The sequence below is a fragment of the Pimephales promelas genome, chromosome 16 (assembly GCF_988280905.1).
Source record: "Pimephales promelas chromosome 16, fPimPro1.hap1.1, whole genome shotgun sequence".
Classification (NCBI taxonomy): domain Eukaryota; kingdom Metazoa; phylum Chordata; class Actinopteri; order Cypriniformes; family Leuciscidae; genus Pimephales; species Pimephales promelas.
In genome coordinates, this window is record NC_142784.1 from 7,682,246 (window position 1) to 7,698,940 (window position 16,695).

The 16,695-nt window shown below is 39.7% G+C and overlaps 1 protein-coding gene across 3 annotated transcripts in view; it reads left to right on the forward strand.

The window, feature by feature from the left end:
• mre11a (MRE11 homolog A, double strand break repair nuclease) overlaps window positions 1-16,695 on the forward strand; it is a 66,658-nt gene that overhangs the window by 163 nt on the left and 49,800 nt on the right. Inside the window, exons 2-7 of one of the 3 annotated variants that reach the window (XM_039654244.2) lie at window positions 137-252; window positions 863-908; window positions 1,254-1,386; window positions 4,198-4,358; window positions 4,855-4,942; window positions 6,904-7,045. In XM_039654244.2, coding sequence (XP_039510178.2) covers window positions 886-908; window positions 1,254-1,386; window positions 4,198-4,358; window positions 4,855-4,942; window positions 6,904-7,045 — 547 coding nt within the window. In that variant the 5' untranslated portion in view covers window positions 137-252; window positions 863-885. The remainder of the gene's footprint in view (window positions 1-136; window positions 253-862; window positions 909-1,253; window positions 1,387-4,197; window positions 4,359-4,854; window positions 4,943-6,903; window positions 7,046-16,695) is intronic. The other 2 variants (XM_039654245.2, XM_039654246.2) reach the window with 2 other exon arrangements.

The following is a 16,695-nucleotide window of genomic DNA, read 5'->3' on the forward strand; positions in this document are numbered from 1 at the left end:
GCCATTTTGTCGCAAATCTCTGTGCCGGATTTTATGGATTTTCCCCTCATCTCTGAATAATTCACTGTTTTTCATTGGCTCGCTGTTGCAATATTTGATAATTATTTTTAGCCAATCACGTCATTATGGTTTTCAGGTGCACATTTGTCTTCAATTTTCCCAGTCAGGCTGCATTTTCCTCCTGAAAGGCGATTTTAAACCAGACGTAACTGCCAAGAAATTATTTTCACCAACTTTGGACACTTCTCAGAGGTAAGTTAGGTAGACATAAAGTACATATGTTTGTCGTGTGTTGTACAAAGTTTCATGGCCATTTGAACTCCCCCACTTTATGACTACCGACACTGAACGTTAACGTTATCGCAGTAGAGCAGTAAAAAATGCCGCACATCGTGTCCGCTCAACTTTTGTGTGGTCTCTTTCCTCCACCCGGCGTTAGTATTGTTAACTCTGTTAGCTGGAAATGGTATGAATCAAACAAAATCTATCTTTTAAATTAAGGATGGGAGCTTAGAAGCCTGTCCTCTATGCGCACAAGGAGAAGATGAGTCTCACTGTACGTTTTTTATGATGTATTAATCGGAAATGTATGGATGTGAAATAACGGTTAAATTTTTTAATGAACAAATCACATCTAAAACATTTAGCAGCAGCTTTGTGTAGTTAAGTTTTTATAATCAAATCTGCTCTGTCTGTCAATTCTGTGTGAGAAACACGCATGTTTAGGAGCCGACTGTGGCATGCATGGCATACTCAGTTTGTAGATGTTTTCTGCATAATCATATCGGTATAATAACTAAACCTGTAGATCCACATCATCAACATATATCTGTCTTTTGTTTCCCTACTTCATCATTTTCAGTGTGTCAGTGCAGTTCTCTCAGTATGACATCAGCTGGAAACACCATGTAAGTGCATTTATTTGGTAGAAATTAATTTTTTAATACATTTTTGTGTTTAGTTATACCTAGGAATAACAGGGATCAGCTGGTTGATTGACAAGTGATTGTGACATTTAAATTCAGCTAGCTTTGTTCACATGATGTCTTAAAGTCAATGAAAATGTCTGGAACCACAATAACTGTAGGTCTGATAATTGCTGATTAAGTTTTTATTCCTACAGCTCTTAACCTGTAATGTTTATTGTAGCTGTCATGACACTACAATTCATTTATAAGACCCTTTTATTAGTTTTCAATGTTCCTTTTGAATGTTGTAATGTGTTTTAATTTTTTTTGCGTTTGTTATTTTAGTGATGATGAGGACACATTCAAGATCCTCATTGCCACTGACATTCACCTAGGTTATCTGGAGAAAGATGCCATTAGAGGAAATGACACGTTTGTGACCTTCGACGAGATCATGAAACAAGCTGTGCAAAATGAGGTGGGAATTACATAATGGGTACATATATTGTTTGAGACTTTGAGGTGATTTTATATTAATTGCATATTATAATAATATAAATATTATAATACAATTATTTCACAAACTTACAAAAATCACCCATCACCAATATTCAAAATCTAAAGCCCCTTTCACACAGTGCGTTGATACCAGAAAATTGCCATAGAAGTGCTATATTGCCTTCTGTGTGAAGTGAACACAAACATGTCCCAGCATTGATCTCAGGACGTGGACCTAGTAACATAGCCATTGTTTTTCATAGCAACAGAAAAATATACCAGGAAACCTGGCTTGTCATGACTCCACTGCTTCAGAGCGGTATTTAATGACATGCTAAAGATTGCCCGCACGTTGATCTGACAAGGTAGTTTGTGACGTCAGTAATACCAGCGATTTCAAACCATGTTTTTGAGACTTGTCTTTGAAGAAAATATTTATCAATGGTGTTGACGTATACATTTACATGTGGTTTGTTTTAAAGCATATAAAAACACCAGTTGTTCGCAGAATTGGCTTTATGCACAGCTGCATTACTTCCTGAACTTAAGCCAGCTCCTTGTTTCTTGTCTGCCATTATTATTGGCCGAACTTGATTAATTCAGGTGTGTCTGATTATTGTTGCTGTGACTACTGAGGTCAGGCACACTTGGATTAATCAATTTGTCCAATAATGGCAGAAGGAGCTTGCTTAAGTTCAGGAAGTAGTGCAGCTGTGCATAAAGCCAATTATCAACTTAACGTGAGTTGTACTTTGACACGGCACAGTGCGGATGACCACAATGTTTGAGGAGACAGTGAGGCTGTCAGTCACCGTGCCAGTGTGTATACTGGCGTTCAGAATCACAGATTATTCTTTTTGGAAGTATGACCAACGTAATAATTTTCACTTGAAAATTTCATCTGAACTAGTAAGAAACATCCACTTTTGTTCTGGTTCTGACTTTGCTGTAAATCTCGCTGATTAAAGAGCACCTATTATGGCATTTAAAATGTTCCTAATATTTTTCTGGGAGTCCCCAACAACAGTTTTACATGAATGCAATGACAAAAAACACTTTTGTTGTCTTATAATATGCATTTATTTTTTCCTGATTTGCTCACCGACTCCCAAATGATTTGTACAACGACTCATTTTTCCAAACCACTCCTTTGCGTGACGCTAATCGGCTGATGACCCAGTCAGTTATTGTTTGTTAGCATAACGCATAAACATATTGATAAAGCACTGCAGTACAACAAGACACTCTATTCTTTATGACGGCGACAAACATTTCACATATTTAAAAAAAAATGACATTGGAGACCTAGAAGCTGTGCTGAGCGTAACTTACAAATACACACATACTTATTGCGCCTTCCCTCATAATGCCCTGACGCTACAAAACCCATAAAAGCAACAATTATTAATAATACTTAGAGGTTGTGATTCGGAGGAGGAAGCTGATCCATATACACTGGGTACTGAGGCCTCCTTCAGGAACAACCGGCTTGCTAATCCACATTTGAATTCATTTATGTTTTTGAATGATTTGTCATTAAAATGATGACACAATCGGGCTATACTGTTGTGGTATCGTTGCAAATATGAACCCTAACCACTGATTCTTCACATGCTCAAGTGGCTGAACTCTCTTTGCATTGTAGAACAGACTAAAGCTTTAAATGTCCAATTTAAAACGAACAAATTGGAATGCGGCTGTTTCAGTTCTCGCGCTTCAGTTCACGGAGATCATGAAGCGCGCCTTCTGTTAAAGCACAACGTTTTCTTGTTATTGTGAGTTTACACAAATAAATGTATAGGTATTATTATTTTTTGTATGACCAGAAATGAAAGAGTATTTTAAGTTGTTTCCACTGAAAGAACTGCAATGAAACGGCAAGTGTTCACATGGGCGTTTCGCAGCCATCAGTGCACGCTCCACACTAAGCACACACACTGGATATGCGTCAAAATATTGTGTTTATTTGTGCTTTGTTCCTTTTTTGGATAAAGGCATCTTCTACATATGCAGCCTAATAAAATGTTACAATAATGATGATGATCATAAATATTTATTTGCGGACATGGAGTTTTTGCGAAATGGACTTGTTTCTGTGCGTAGGCTATTTTCAATTGGCAATTTCAGTTTGAAGGGTGATGGAAATGTGCCTACTTTAACTGCTCTGTACTTATCACTGCGTTTTATTTCTATAAATTAATTCGTTTCAAATGGGGTCCAACCAGGTATTAAAGGTTTTAATAATATGGTTAACCGAGTATTAACGGTTAATGAAAAACTTGAAAACGTGCAGCCCTACTCTCGATATTAATGCAGAAATAATCGTGCAGATTGCCATGCGTGGGTCGTCATCATTGATTTTGAAAATATTTCCACACTGCTGAGGCTGACATTGCATCTGGTGTCTCTGTGTGCACTGGAAAGTGCTGTCAGTTATGTCGCGTGAGGTATCGGTCTTTGGTATATCGGGGTATTTTTACGAGTACGAGTACAAGTACATGAGCTTGGTATCGGTGCATCCCTAATTTGAACCTTTCTGGATCCGCAATCAAATTGATGCGTTTAATTTTATCAAGCTGTGAGAAAAGGCTTTAAATCTCCACCTCCAATATTCACGCAATATAGCGTATACTAGCCGAGAAAAAAATGATTCTCAATTCTGATTCATGCACAACCCTGATTCATAGATGTTTCTCTGCACAGATGCATGGATCTGTATAATGTGCACTCTATGCTTTTTCTCCTTTAACTGACATTTGTTTTTCATAGTGCTTCTCTCTTTCTCTGTCAGGTTGACTTTGTTTTGTTGGGTGGGGATCTGTTCCATGACAATAAACCATCTCGCAAAACTATGCATAGCTGCATGGAGATGATGAGGAAGTATTGCATGGGTGACCGGCCAATCGTCTTTGAAATCATCAGTGATCAGGCTGTCAATTTCAGCCACAGCAAGTAAGACTCAAGCTTTTTTTGGTATCTTGGTTTAGAAACATTGCTTACTTAAGTCTTGACATGCAAGTTCATTCTTTTCACCTTATTATAAGCATAGTTCAACCAAAATGAAAATTGCTCATGTCACGTGTATGTGTCATTGTTTTAGATATGGTCATGAATGTGGGCTAGGTATGTTTTGGGGAGGGAAATATTACTGTTGACAGACAAAGTCAATATGAACTGAAATGGAAGTCAATCGACTCGAGTCCATATGTTTTGAGTGCCAAACAGCAAGTTGTAAGTTATGCGTTGGAGAAACCATGGCTCAAGCACATTAAGCAGCACAAACAGCATCTTTCATGTCAACCAACCCTCAAATAAATGATCAGAATTTTCATATAAAGTTTGATGAATGATGACAGTTTGTTCAGTATAAAATACTCCCCTATTGTACAAAGATGCAGAAATGTCCACATACACACAGACACTTAACGTCCTTTTGTTATTTTGGCAGGTTTCCATGGGTGAACTACTTGGACAATAATCTAAACATTTCCATCCCTGTCTTCAGTGTGCATGGTAACCATGATGACCCAACTGGGGTAAGAGAATTCATACATTTATTAGTTCACTAAAATTGTCATATTGGGTTTTAAATGGGTAGTGTGTGCACATAGCGAGTAAGGCAGCCTCAGGCGTGCCTACAGACAGCCAATAGTCCATGTCCACGAACTATCTGTTGTATATTGCACATAAAACTTGAAATTACTTTTGTTGGGGAATGCAGTTCCTATACAGCATCACAGTCCCGCCCACAGCCTGAGAGAGCTTTGGTGCCAGAAGTAAATTTTCCATTAATTTCTCCCATTGACGTTTTGGAAAATCCCTATCTAAAGAGTTTTAGAGCATGTCTGAGGATAACCAGCTATGGCTGAACTCATAAGCATACAACATATCATTCCGAGTGAAAAAACAAAGAGAAAATCGAAAAAAAGTCTAAGGTACAAGACTGTGTACATATTTTTATTTCCAAGTGAAGGCACTACTCATCCCATAAACCACCGCGCCTCACTGAAGTAGGGCCCTATGAAATGCGTTTTATTTTTTCCCCAAATTCCGTTGGATTTTTTTTTCTCTCAAATTCCGTTTTTTCCGCTATAATTTTTGGGAATTATAATTTTTTTTTTTTACCCTTGACTGTTATTTTAGTCGTAAAAGGAGTGTGCTTTTAAAGTTAATGATTAAAATGTATTAAAAAATGCAAATAAATTATGAATGACCTTAAATTTATTGAGGTAAACAACAAGTAACAACAAAATATGGTTATGAGCTTTAAACTGTCCAGTAATATAAATTATAAGTTTAAATAAAGTCACACTCTCTCTCTCTCTCGCCCAGTGTCGCTCACAGAGTTCGCTTTGCTTTTGTCCAGTCTGGCGCCTCATAGACAGACGAGGTGTGCACGTTGTGTGTGTGTATGTGAGCGAGACGCGTGAGTGAGAGTGAGACGGAGGGAAAGCGAGGAAATACAACTGAAAGAATACGCTGCGTCTTTTAAATGTTGTTAAAAAATGAAACGCAGTATTAGGTGGCGAATTAGTCAATGTGTGGGAAACACTGCATAAGTCACGTGGTTTAACCATATTTTGGATAAAACTACGACGGTAATAGCCTGCCGAGACCAAAAATATGAGACGCCTGTGTTAAGTCAATGAAGCGCTGTGAAAAAGTGTCCGACCTCTGTGGGAGCTCGTTCTTGGCTGCGCTGTGATTGGTCAATCTACATTCTAGGGCGTGGCTTAGCCAAAGGTGAATTGCTCATGATCCTCCGTGCTCAGTCATTAGAGGGTTCCACATGCAGGGCTCCAGACTAACTTTTTTTTACTAGGAGCGCTGTTGCCCCTGACTGAAAATTTTGGGAGCACAAGCAGAAAATTTAGGGGCACACCCTAAATCAGCTTGCTATGCAATTATTCAAATTTCCCCCAAAATAACTGTAATACAGACAAATTCTTTAATAATAAATAGACTAAACATTATGATATGCTGTTTTACGCTATTCTTGTCACGGATTCATTGACGTGCCCCTTCCACGTTTTACCATGTGTTTACCACGTGTGGCAAATACTGGTCGCACATGTGCGACTGGATGTAAAATTCAGTCGCACACTCTCAAATTTTGGTCGCAAAATGCAACCATTTGGTCGCAGTCTGGAGCCCTGACATTTCTGCAGGACGGGCTTTTTGTTATACAGTGTAGCATTGTGGTAAAGTAGATCTTAAAGTCCCACTGGCCTGTGGTCAATCATTTTATCTTTTTAACATCTTTGATCACCAAAATGTAATGTAAACTAATCAACCACTGAAAAATGAAGATAGGCAGACCTCAAAACAGTATAAGGACTTCTGATTCTCAGCTGTAGAAAGTAAGTCATTGCGTATTTTTCTTTCTTTTTTGTGTTAAATTTGTCAGTAAGATGCAATTTAAATGTTAATTACATAATTGATAATTCCAATCTTATTTTTTAAAGTTTTTGTGTTTGGCTTTGAATGTGTGTTCCAGGCTGATGGTCTATGTGCTATAGACCTGTTGAGCTGCGCTGGTCTGGTCAATCATTTTGGCCGCAATCATTCAGTGGAGAAACTTGAAGTCAGTCCAGTTCTTCTGCAGAAAGGAAACACCAGGATTGCTCTCTATGGCATTGGTGAGTTTATAATATTCAGCGATTGGGTGTAAGTTACATACAATAAAGAGTTATTTATCTATACATTGTATACCAGTAGAAATAAAACAAACATTTGGAAAAGACAGATGTGGCCATTGAGCATGCACATCAGAGGGAAAAGGATCCTGTGATTGCATGCAGTACCACACAGGACCACAAGGCTTGCTCTGAAACATGTGATCAGTGGGGAAATCATGCTTCATTCTTAGAACGCTTACTGCAGTCTAACCCTCATTGTCCATGGTATCCTTAAGTGCCTTCTCCTACACCATGTCTCAAAGACATCAATTCTTCTTCGATCGTTTTTTTTTTTTTCCATAGCCCAGCTTTCACATACGTATGTTTATATAGAAAACACAATTGCTTGGAATAGCCTGCATTTGGTTGAGAGGTTGATGTCTCTCCTCCAGATTTGGTGCATGTTCAGCATTACATTACGTCCTAATAAATTCGGTGCTTTTATTTCAGATGTGCAGTTGCCGGTAGTGTTGTCACGGTACCAAAATTTCAGTATTCGGTACCAATACCAGTAAAAATTCACGGTTCTCGGTACCAAATTCGGTACCAAAGCTTAGTTTAAATTTACATATTTTTAAGTGTTTATCACGGTATGGAAACTGTACATTTGCATTATAAACACTTTAGAAAAAGATTAGATAAAATGACCTAAAATAAACAATAGTATGCACCAACACATTTTTAAAGTTGTTTTTAAAGTTTTAATCCGTTAACATTTATTTAATGCACAATGAATGAAGTGAACAAACATGAACAACCAAGTGTTTGTCTTAAATAACATTTACAAACATTAATTAATGTTGTAAAAATATATTGTTCACTCAATGTGTTGATGTGAACTAAGTGTTGATGAATGGTATCGTATTGTAGCATTACCAAACTATACAGGAGATAAAACATGTTTTATTTGACTTGACTGTACTTTTATTTAATCTAAAACTGCATTCATATTTAATTTTAAAAAGGCTTTTTAAACCTGCTGAGTGTAAAGGCAAGAATACGCCTAGAACTGGCACTGACATTAAATGACATAAATAGGGATGCGTCGATACTAATACCAGTGGTACTCTGGTGTCGGGTGAATACTACTGTACTGCTCTCACGTGGCGTCTGTCGTTGCTATGCAACGAGTTTTTATTATGAGCGCGCTTGCCTCGCGCCTATATTTGAAATTGCGAATTTGCATGTAATCGGCCTCTTATGGCAACGGGACATTAGCCTAATCCAAAAGATTTCCATATGTGGCTATTTCCTCCTTTCGTGTCAACAAGTGGATTCAGAGAGAGAGCATATCAGCGTTATGAAGAGGACGCAACTGTGCACCTTTCAGACAGCGCGTCTAGAACTGGATTAACCTGGTACTCGGTACCTAGAAAAGCTGGTACCGTAACATTTTTTTTTTTTTTTTTTAGTACCGACTTGGTACCGAAGTACCGAGTTTTTTGACAACACTAGTTGCCGGTTTGGTCAATCTATCTAGATTCCAAGAAGAAGCCCTTAACCTTATCCGTTGATGGTCATTAGGGGCCAAGCACCGAAGGTGCGGAGGCACCTATTGTATCTGTGCCGGTTCTTATTATTATTATTAGGGGCCAAGCACCGAAGGTGCGGAGGCACCTATTGTATCTGTGCCGGTTCTTATTATTATTATTAGGGGCCAAGCACCGAAGGTGCGGAGGCACCTATTGTATCTGTTCCGTTTCTTTTTAGGGGCCAAGCACCGAAGGTGCGGAGGCACCTATTGTATCTGTGCCGGTTCTTATTATTATTATTATTATTATTATTATTATTCTTCTTCCGACTGGGCGTCTATGGCAGCCCATAGACCGGTTTGCGGGAAAGTTGTTTTGGTTTGACATTTTGATAGAGGACAGTCCCAACTTTAAATACACCAATTTTGGTGTCTCTAACTCATTCCCTCTAGCGCCACCAACTGTCCAAAGTTTCACTTTTATTATGCTAATAACTTTTGAACCGTAAGGCCTATCAACAAAATTCAATAATAAAAAATTCGTCATAAAAAAACGGCCGCCATTTTGAATTTTCCAAAAAACCTACTTTTGCGAACTCGTCCTAGACGGTTTGTCCGATTTTCACCAAAATCGCACCTGATCATCTCCAGGCAGTGCTGACAAAAAGTTATGGAATTCAAGATGATTCGAATAACCGTTTTCGATAAACGCGTAAACAAAATTTACGTAGCGCTTGCGAAAACAGACGTGAGGTTGTATCTCCGCAACGCTTACTCGTTTTCACACCAAACTTGGTACGTGTTATCACAAGCATGACCTGAGGCTACGTGCTGCGTTTCGGCGCAGCGCCACCTAGTGGTCCGGAGATATGAAAAATGGCTATTTTTGCTCGTAACTTCTGAACGGTTTCTCCAAAAATCAAAAACTTGGTCTCGTTAGATTCAGGGCGTCATGCCGAGTCGACCGATATCCAATTTTCCCAGATCGGCCATTTTGGCTGTCGGCCATTTTGAATTATGTGCTAAAATGCTGTATTTTTTGAACGCATGAACGAATTGTTACGAAACTCGGTATGGATCATCAGTACGATGCCCTGAAGGAGCCTGAGAAGTTTCGAAACAGCGCCACCTAGTGGTGAATTGTTTTTTTCAAACGCTTATAGCTTTGGGTGTGGTACACTTATTTTCACGGGAGTCATGTTTTTGAGTTCCTGAATCGTTGCCGAGTCCAACGATACTAAACATGCTGGGTTTCGTGTTACGGTTGGTGTAGCGTAGCGATTTAGCGCGAAAAAAACACTTGGCGATATCTTCAAAACCGCTGTTCCGATTGAGACGAAACCACCGCCAGAAACACGGAATCATAGCTTGTTAACTATATGCAAATGCCCAAATGCGAAAATATTGATAGTAAGGGGTAGTAAAATTCAAACAAAGTCATGTGTCAGTCATTTTTTACGTGTTTTTTCATATAAATGTTTATAACTCGGAAGTGAATTGAGATATTTGCACCAAAATTGACACACATATGTATGGGGTCACTCTGACGACACATAAAAAAAATTGTGGGACTGAGCCTCTTGGTGGCGCTATAATAGAACAAAACGTGAAATTCCCATTGACTTCAATAGAGTTTTGTGAAATAAAATGCTATACTAAACAAATGCATTGGTGTAATATTACGAAACTCAGTGTGTGCCATAAGCAGCATGCCCTGAAGGTACTCAAAAGATTTTGAGACAGCGCCACCTGTTGGTCAAAAGTTATAATTAATTTCTGAGAACGCTAATAACTTTTGAATAAATTTGCCTATTGCAATGAAACTGATCTTAATAGATTCCTTGGGTTATGCTGAAAACATAGATATCAGGTTTTGCATAATCAGCAAAACGTCCTGTTCGCCATCTTTATTTCTTTGAAAAACCTTCTTTTTCGAACTCCTCCTAGACCGTTTGTCCGATTTTCACGAAAATTGAATCGTATCATCTCCAGACCGTGCCGACTAAAAGTTATGAATTGCACGATGATAGACAAAACCGTTTTCGTATACCACAGCATCGAAATTTAGGCATGCTGCCAAAATTACTATTTAGGCTTTATCTCTGCAATGCCTTCACATTTTGACACCAAACTTTGCATGTGTCATTGTCACCTCACTCTGACCACATCACATCTATTTCGTAACTGCGCCACCTATTGTTCGAAAGTGATAACCCATTAAATCATCTTATAAGTTAATGTTTCTGTGATTTTCTTAGCCATTTGCCCAAAGTTCTCTCAAAATGCCCTTAATTGCTCCTTGCTGCAGTTGGTCTGCCACTCCTTGCCATTTTGGCATATGTTGCCGCTTCTTGCGCTTGGCCCCGGTAATGGCTGCTTGCAGCTATATTTATTAGGGGCCAAGCACCGAAGGTGCGGAGGCACCTATTGTATCTGTTCCGTTTCTTTTTAGGGGCCAAGCACCGAAGGTGCGGAGGCACCTATTGTATCTGTTCCGTTTCCTATTATTATTATTATTCTTCTTCCGTTTCTGACTTGGCGTCTATGGCAGCCCATAGACCGGTTTGCGGGAAAGTTGTTTTGGTTTGACATTCTGATCGAGGACAGTCCCAACTTTAAATACACCAATTTTGGTGTCTCTAATGCATTCCCTCTAGCGCCACCAACTGTCCAAAGTTTCACTTTTATTATGCTAATAACTTTTGAACCGTAAGGCCTATCAACAAAATTCTTTTTTCCTCTTGTTCCTGAGCTCATGCCGATTCGATCGCACCCTATGACGTCATTTTCCGTCATAAAAAAACGGCCGCCATTTTGAATTTTCCAAAAAACCTACTTTTGCGAACTCGTCCTAGACGGTTTGTCCGATTTTCACCAAAATCGCACCGGATCATCTCCAGCCAGTGCTGACAAAAAGTTATGGAATTCAAGATGATTCGAATAACCGTTTTCGATAAACGCGCAAACAAATTTTACTTAGCGCTTGCGAAAACAGACGTGAGGCGGTATCTCCGCAACGCTTACTCGTTTTCAGACCAAACTTGGTACGTGTCATCACAAGCATGACCTGAGGCTACGTGCTGCGTTTCGGCGCAGCGCCACCTAGTGGTCCGGAGATATGAAAAATGGCTATTTTTGCTCATAACTTCTGAACGGTTTCTCCAAAAATCAAAAACTTGGTCTCGTTAGATTCAGGGCGTCATGCCGAGTCGACCGATATCCAATTTTCCCAGATCGGCCATTTTGGCTGTCGGCCATTTTGAATTATGTGCTAAAATGCTGTATTTTTTGAACGCATGAACGAATTGTTACGAAACTCGGTATGGGTCATCAGTACGATGCCCTGAAGGAGACTGAGAAGTTTCGAAACAGCGCCACCTAGTTGTGAATTGTTTTATTCAAACGCTTATAACTTTGGGTGTGGTACACTTATTTTCACGGGAGTCATATTTTTGAGGTCCTGAATCGTTGCCGAGTCCTACGATACCAAATATGTCGGGTTTCGTCTCACGGATGGCGTAGCGTAGCGATTTAGCGCAGAAAAAACACTTGGCGATATCTTCAAAACCGCTGTTCCGATCGAGACGAAACCACCGTCAGAAACACGGAATCATAGCTTGTTAACTATACGCTAATGTCCAAATGCGAAAATATTGATAGTAAGGGGTAGTAAAATTCAAACAAAGTCATGTGTCAGTCATTTTTTACGTGTTTTTTCATATAAATGTTTATAACTCGGAAGCGAATTGAGAGATTTTCACCAAAATTGACACACATATGTATGGGGTCACTCTGAGGACACATACAAAAAAATGTGGGACTGAGCCTCTTGGTGGCGCTATAATAGAACAAAACGTGAAATTCCCATTGACTTCAATACAGTTTTGTGAAATACAATGCTATACTAAATAAATGCTTTGGTCTAACATTACGAAACTCAGTGTGTGCCATAAGCAGCATGCCCTGAAGGTACTCAAAAGATTTTGAGACAGCGCCACCTGTTGGTCAAAAGTTATAATTAATTTCTGAGAACGCTAATAACTTTTGAATAAATTTGCCTATTGCAATGAAACTGATCTTAATAGATTCCTTGGGTTATGCCGAAAACATAGATATCAGGTTTTGCATAATCAGCCAAACTTCCTGTCCGCCATTTTTATTTCTTTGAAAAGCCTTCTTTTTTGAACTCCTCCTAGACCGTTTGTCACGAAAATTTAATCGCATCATCTCCAGACCGTGCCGACTAAAAGTTATGAATTGCACGATGATAGACAAAACCGTTTTCGTATACCACAGCATCAAAGTTTAGGCATGCTGCCAAAATTACTATTTAGGCTTTATCTCTGCAATGCCTTCACATTTTGACACCAAACTTTGCATGTGTCATTGTCACCTCCCTCTGACCACATCACATCTATTTCGTAACTGCGCCACCTATTGTTCGAAAGTGATAACCCATTAAATCATCTTATAAGTTAATGTTTATGTGATTTTTTTAGCAATTTGCCCAAAGTTCTCTCAAAATGCCCTTAATTGCTCCTTGCTGCAGTTGGTCTGCCACTCCTTGCCATTTTGGCATATGTTGCCGCTTCTTGCGCTTGGCCCCGGTAATGGCTGCTTGCAGCTATATTTATTATTATTCTTCTTCCGTTTCCGACTTGGCGTCTATGGCAGCCCATAGACCGGTTTGCGGGAAAGTTGTTTTGGTTTGACATTCTGATAGAGGACAGTCCCAACTTTAAATACACCAATTTTGGTGTCTCTAACGCATTCCCTCTAGCGCCACCAACTGTCCAAAGTTTCACTTTTATTATGCTAATAACTTTTGAACCGAAAGGCCTATCAACAAAATTCTTTTTTCCTCTTGTTCCTGAGCTCATGCCGATTCGATCGCACCCTATGACGTCATTTTCCGTCATAAAAAAACGGCCGCCATTTTGAATTTTCCAAAAAACCTACTTTTGCGAACTCGTCCTAGACGGTTTGTCCGATTTTCACCAAAATCGCATTGGATCATCTCCAGGCAGTGCTGACAAAAAGTTATGGAATTCAAGATGATTCGAATAATCGTTTTCGATAAACGCGTAAACAAAATTTATGTAACGCTTGCGAAAACAGACGTGAGGTTGTATCTCCGCAACACTTACTCGTTTTCAGACCAAACTTGGTACGTGTTATCACAAGCATGACCTGAGGCTACGTGCTGCGTTTCGGCGCAGCGCCACCTAGTGGTCCGGAGATATGAAAAATGGCTATTTTTGCTCGTAACTTCTGAACGGTTTGTCCAAAAATCATAAACTTCATCTCGTTAGATTCAGGGCATCATGCCGAGTCGACTGATATCCAATTTTCCCAGATCGGCCATTTTGGCTGTCGGCCATTTTGAATTATGTGCTAAAATGCTGTATTTTTTGAACGCATGAACGAATTGTTACGAAACTCGGTATGGGTCATCAGTACGATGCCCTGAAGAAGCCTGAGAAGTTTCGAAACAGCGCCACCTAGTGGTGAATTGTTTTTTTCAAACGCTTATAACTTTGGGTGTGGTACACTTATTTTCACGGGAGTCATCTTTTTGAGTTCCTGAATCGTTGCCGAGTCCAACGATACTAAACATGCTGGGTTTCGTGTTACGGTTGGTGTAGCGTAGCGATTTAGCGCGAAAAAAACACTTGGCGATATCTTCAAAACCGCTGTTCCGATCGAGACGAAACCACCGCCAGAAACACGGAATCATAGCTTGTTAACTATATGAAAATGCCCAAATGCGAAAATATTGATAGTAAGGGGTAGTAAAATTCAAACAAAGTCATGTGTCAGTCATTTTTTACGTGTTTTTTCATATAAATGTTTATAACTCGGAAGTGAATTGAGATATTTGCACCAAAATTGACACACATATGTATGGGGTCACTCTGAGGACACATAAAAAAAATTGTGAGACTGAGCATCTTGGTGGCGCTATAACAGAACAAAACGTGAAATTCCCATTGACTTCAATAGAGTTTTGTGAAATAAAATGCTATACTAAACAAATGCATTGGTGTAATATTACAAAACTCAGTGTGTGCCATAAGCAGCATGCCCTGAAGGTACTCAAAAGATTTTGAGACAGCGCCACCTGTTGGTCAAAAGTTATAATTAATTTCTGAGAACGATAATAACTTTTGAATAAATTTGCCTATTGCAATGAAACTGATCTTAATAGATTCCTTCGGTTATGCCGAAAACATAGATATCAGGTTTTCCATAATCAGACAAACGTCCTGTTCGCCATCTTTATTTCTTTGAAAAACCTTCTTTTTCGAACTCCTCCTAGACCGTTTGTCCGATTTTCACGAAAATTGAATCGCATCATCTCCAGACCGTGCCGACTAAAAGTTATGAATTGCACGATGATAGACAAAACTGTTTTCGTATACCACAGCATCGAAATTTAGGCATGCTGCCAAATTTACTATTTAGGCTTTGTCTCTGCAATGCCTTCACATTTTGACACCAAACTTTGCATGTGTCATTGTCACCTCACTCTGACCACATCACATCTATTTCGTAACTGCGCCACCTATTGTTCGAAAGTGATAACCCATTAAATCATCTTATAAGTTAATGTTTATGTGATTTTCTTAGCCATTTGCCCAAAGTTCTCTCAAAATGCCCTTAATTGCTCCTTGCTGCAGTTGGTCTGCCACTCCTTGCCATTTTGGCATATGTTGCCGCTTCTTGCGCTTGGCCCCGGTAATGGCTGCTTGCAGCTATATTTAGGGGCCAAGCACCGAAGGTGCGGAGGCACCTATTGTATCTGTGCCGGTTCCTATTATTAGGGGCCAAGCACCGAAGGTGCGGAGGCACCTATTGTATCTGTTCCGTTTCCTATTATTAGGGGCCAAGCACCGAAGGTGCGGAGGCACCTATTGTATCTGTTCCGTTTCCTATTATTAGGGGCCAAGCACCGAAGGTGCGGAGGCACCTATTGTATCTGTTCCGTTTCCTATTATTATTATTATTCTTCTTCCGTTTCCGACTTGGCGTCTATGGCAGCCCATAGACCGGTTTGCGGGAAAGTTGTTTTGGTTTGACATTCTGATAGAGGACAGTCCCAACTTTAATTACACCAATTTTGGTGTCTCTAACGCATTCCCTCTAGCGCCACCAACTGTCCAAAGTTTCACTTTTATTATGCTAATAACTTTTGAACCGTAAGGCCTATCAACAAAATTCTTTTTTCCTCTTGTTCCTGAGCTCATGCCGATTCGATCGCACCCTATGACGTCATTTTCCGTCATAAAAAAACGGCCGCCATTTTGAATTTTCCAAAAAACCTACTTTTGCGAACTCGTCCTAGACGGTTTGTCCGATTTTCACCAAAATCGCACCGGATCATCTCCAGGCAGTGCTGACAAAAAGTTATGGAATTCAAGATGATTCGAATAACCGTTTTCGATAAACGCGTAAACAAATTTTACGTAGCGCTTGCGAAAACAGACGTGAGCCTGTATCTCCGCAACGCTTACTCGTTTTCAGACCAAACTTGGTACGTGTCATCTAAAGCATGACCTGAGGCTACATGCAGCGTTTCGGCGCAGCGCCACCTAGTGGTCCGGAGATATGAAAAATGGCTATTTTTGCTCGTAACTTCTGAACGGTTTGTCCAAAAATCATAAACTTCATCTCGTTAGATTCAGGGCATCATGCCGAGTCGACTGATATGCAATTTTCCCAGATCGGCCATTTTGGCTGTCGGCCATTTTGAATTATGTTCTAAAATGCTGTATTTTTTGAACGCATGAACGAATTGTTACGAAACTCAGTATGAGTCATCAGTACGATGCCCTAAAGAAGCCTGAGAAGTTTCGAAACAGCGCCACCTAGTGGTGAATTGTTTTTTTCAAACGCTTATAGCTTTGGGTGTGGTACACTTATTTTCACGGGAGTCATGTTTTTGAGTTCCTGAATCATTGCCGAGTCCAACGATACTAAACATGCTGGGTTTCGTCTTACGGTTGGTGTAGCGTAGCGATTTAGCGCGAAAAAAACACTTGGCGATATCTTCAAAACCGCTGTTCCGATCGAGACGAAACCATCGTCAGAAACACGGAATCATAGCTCGTTAACTATACGCTAATGCCCAAATGCGAAA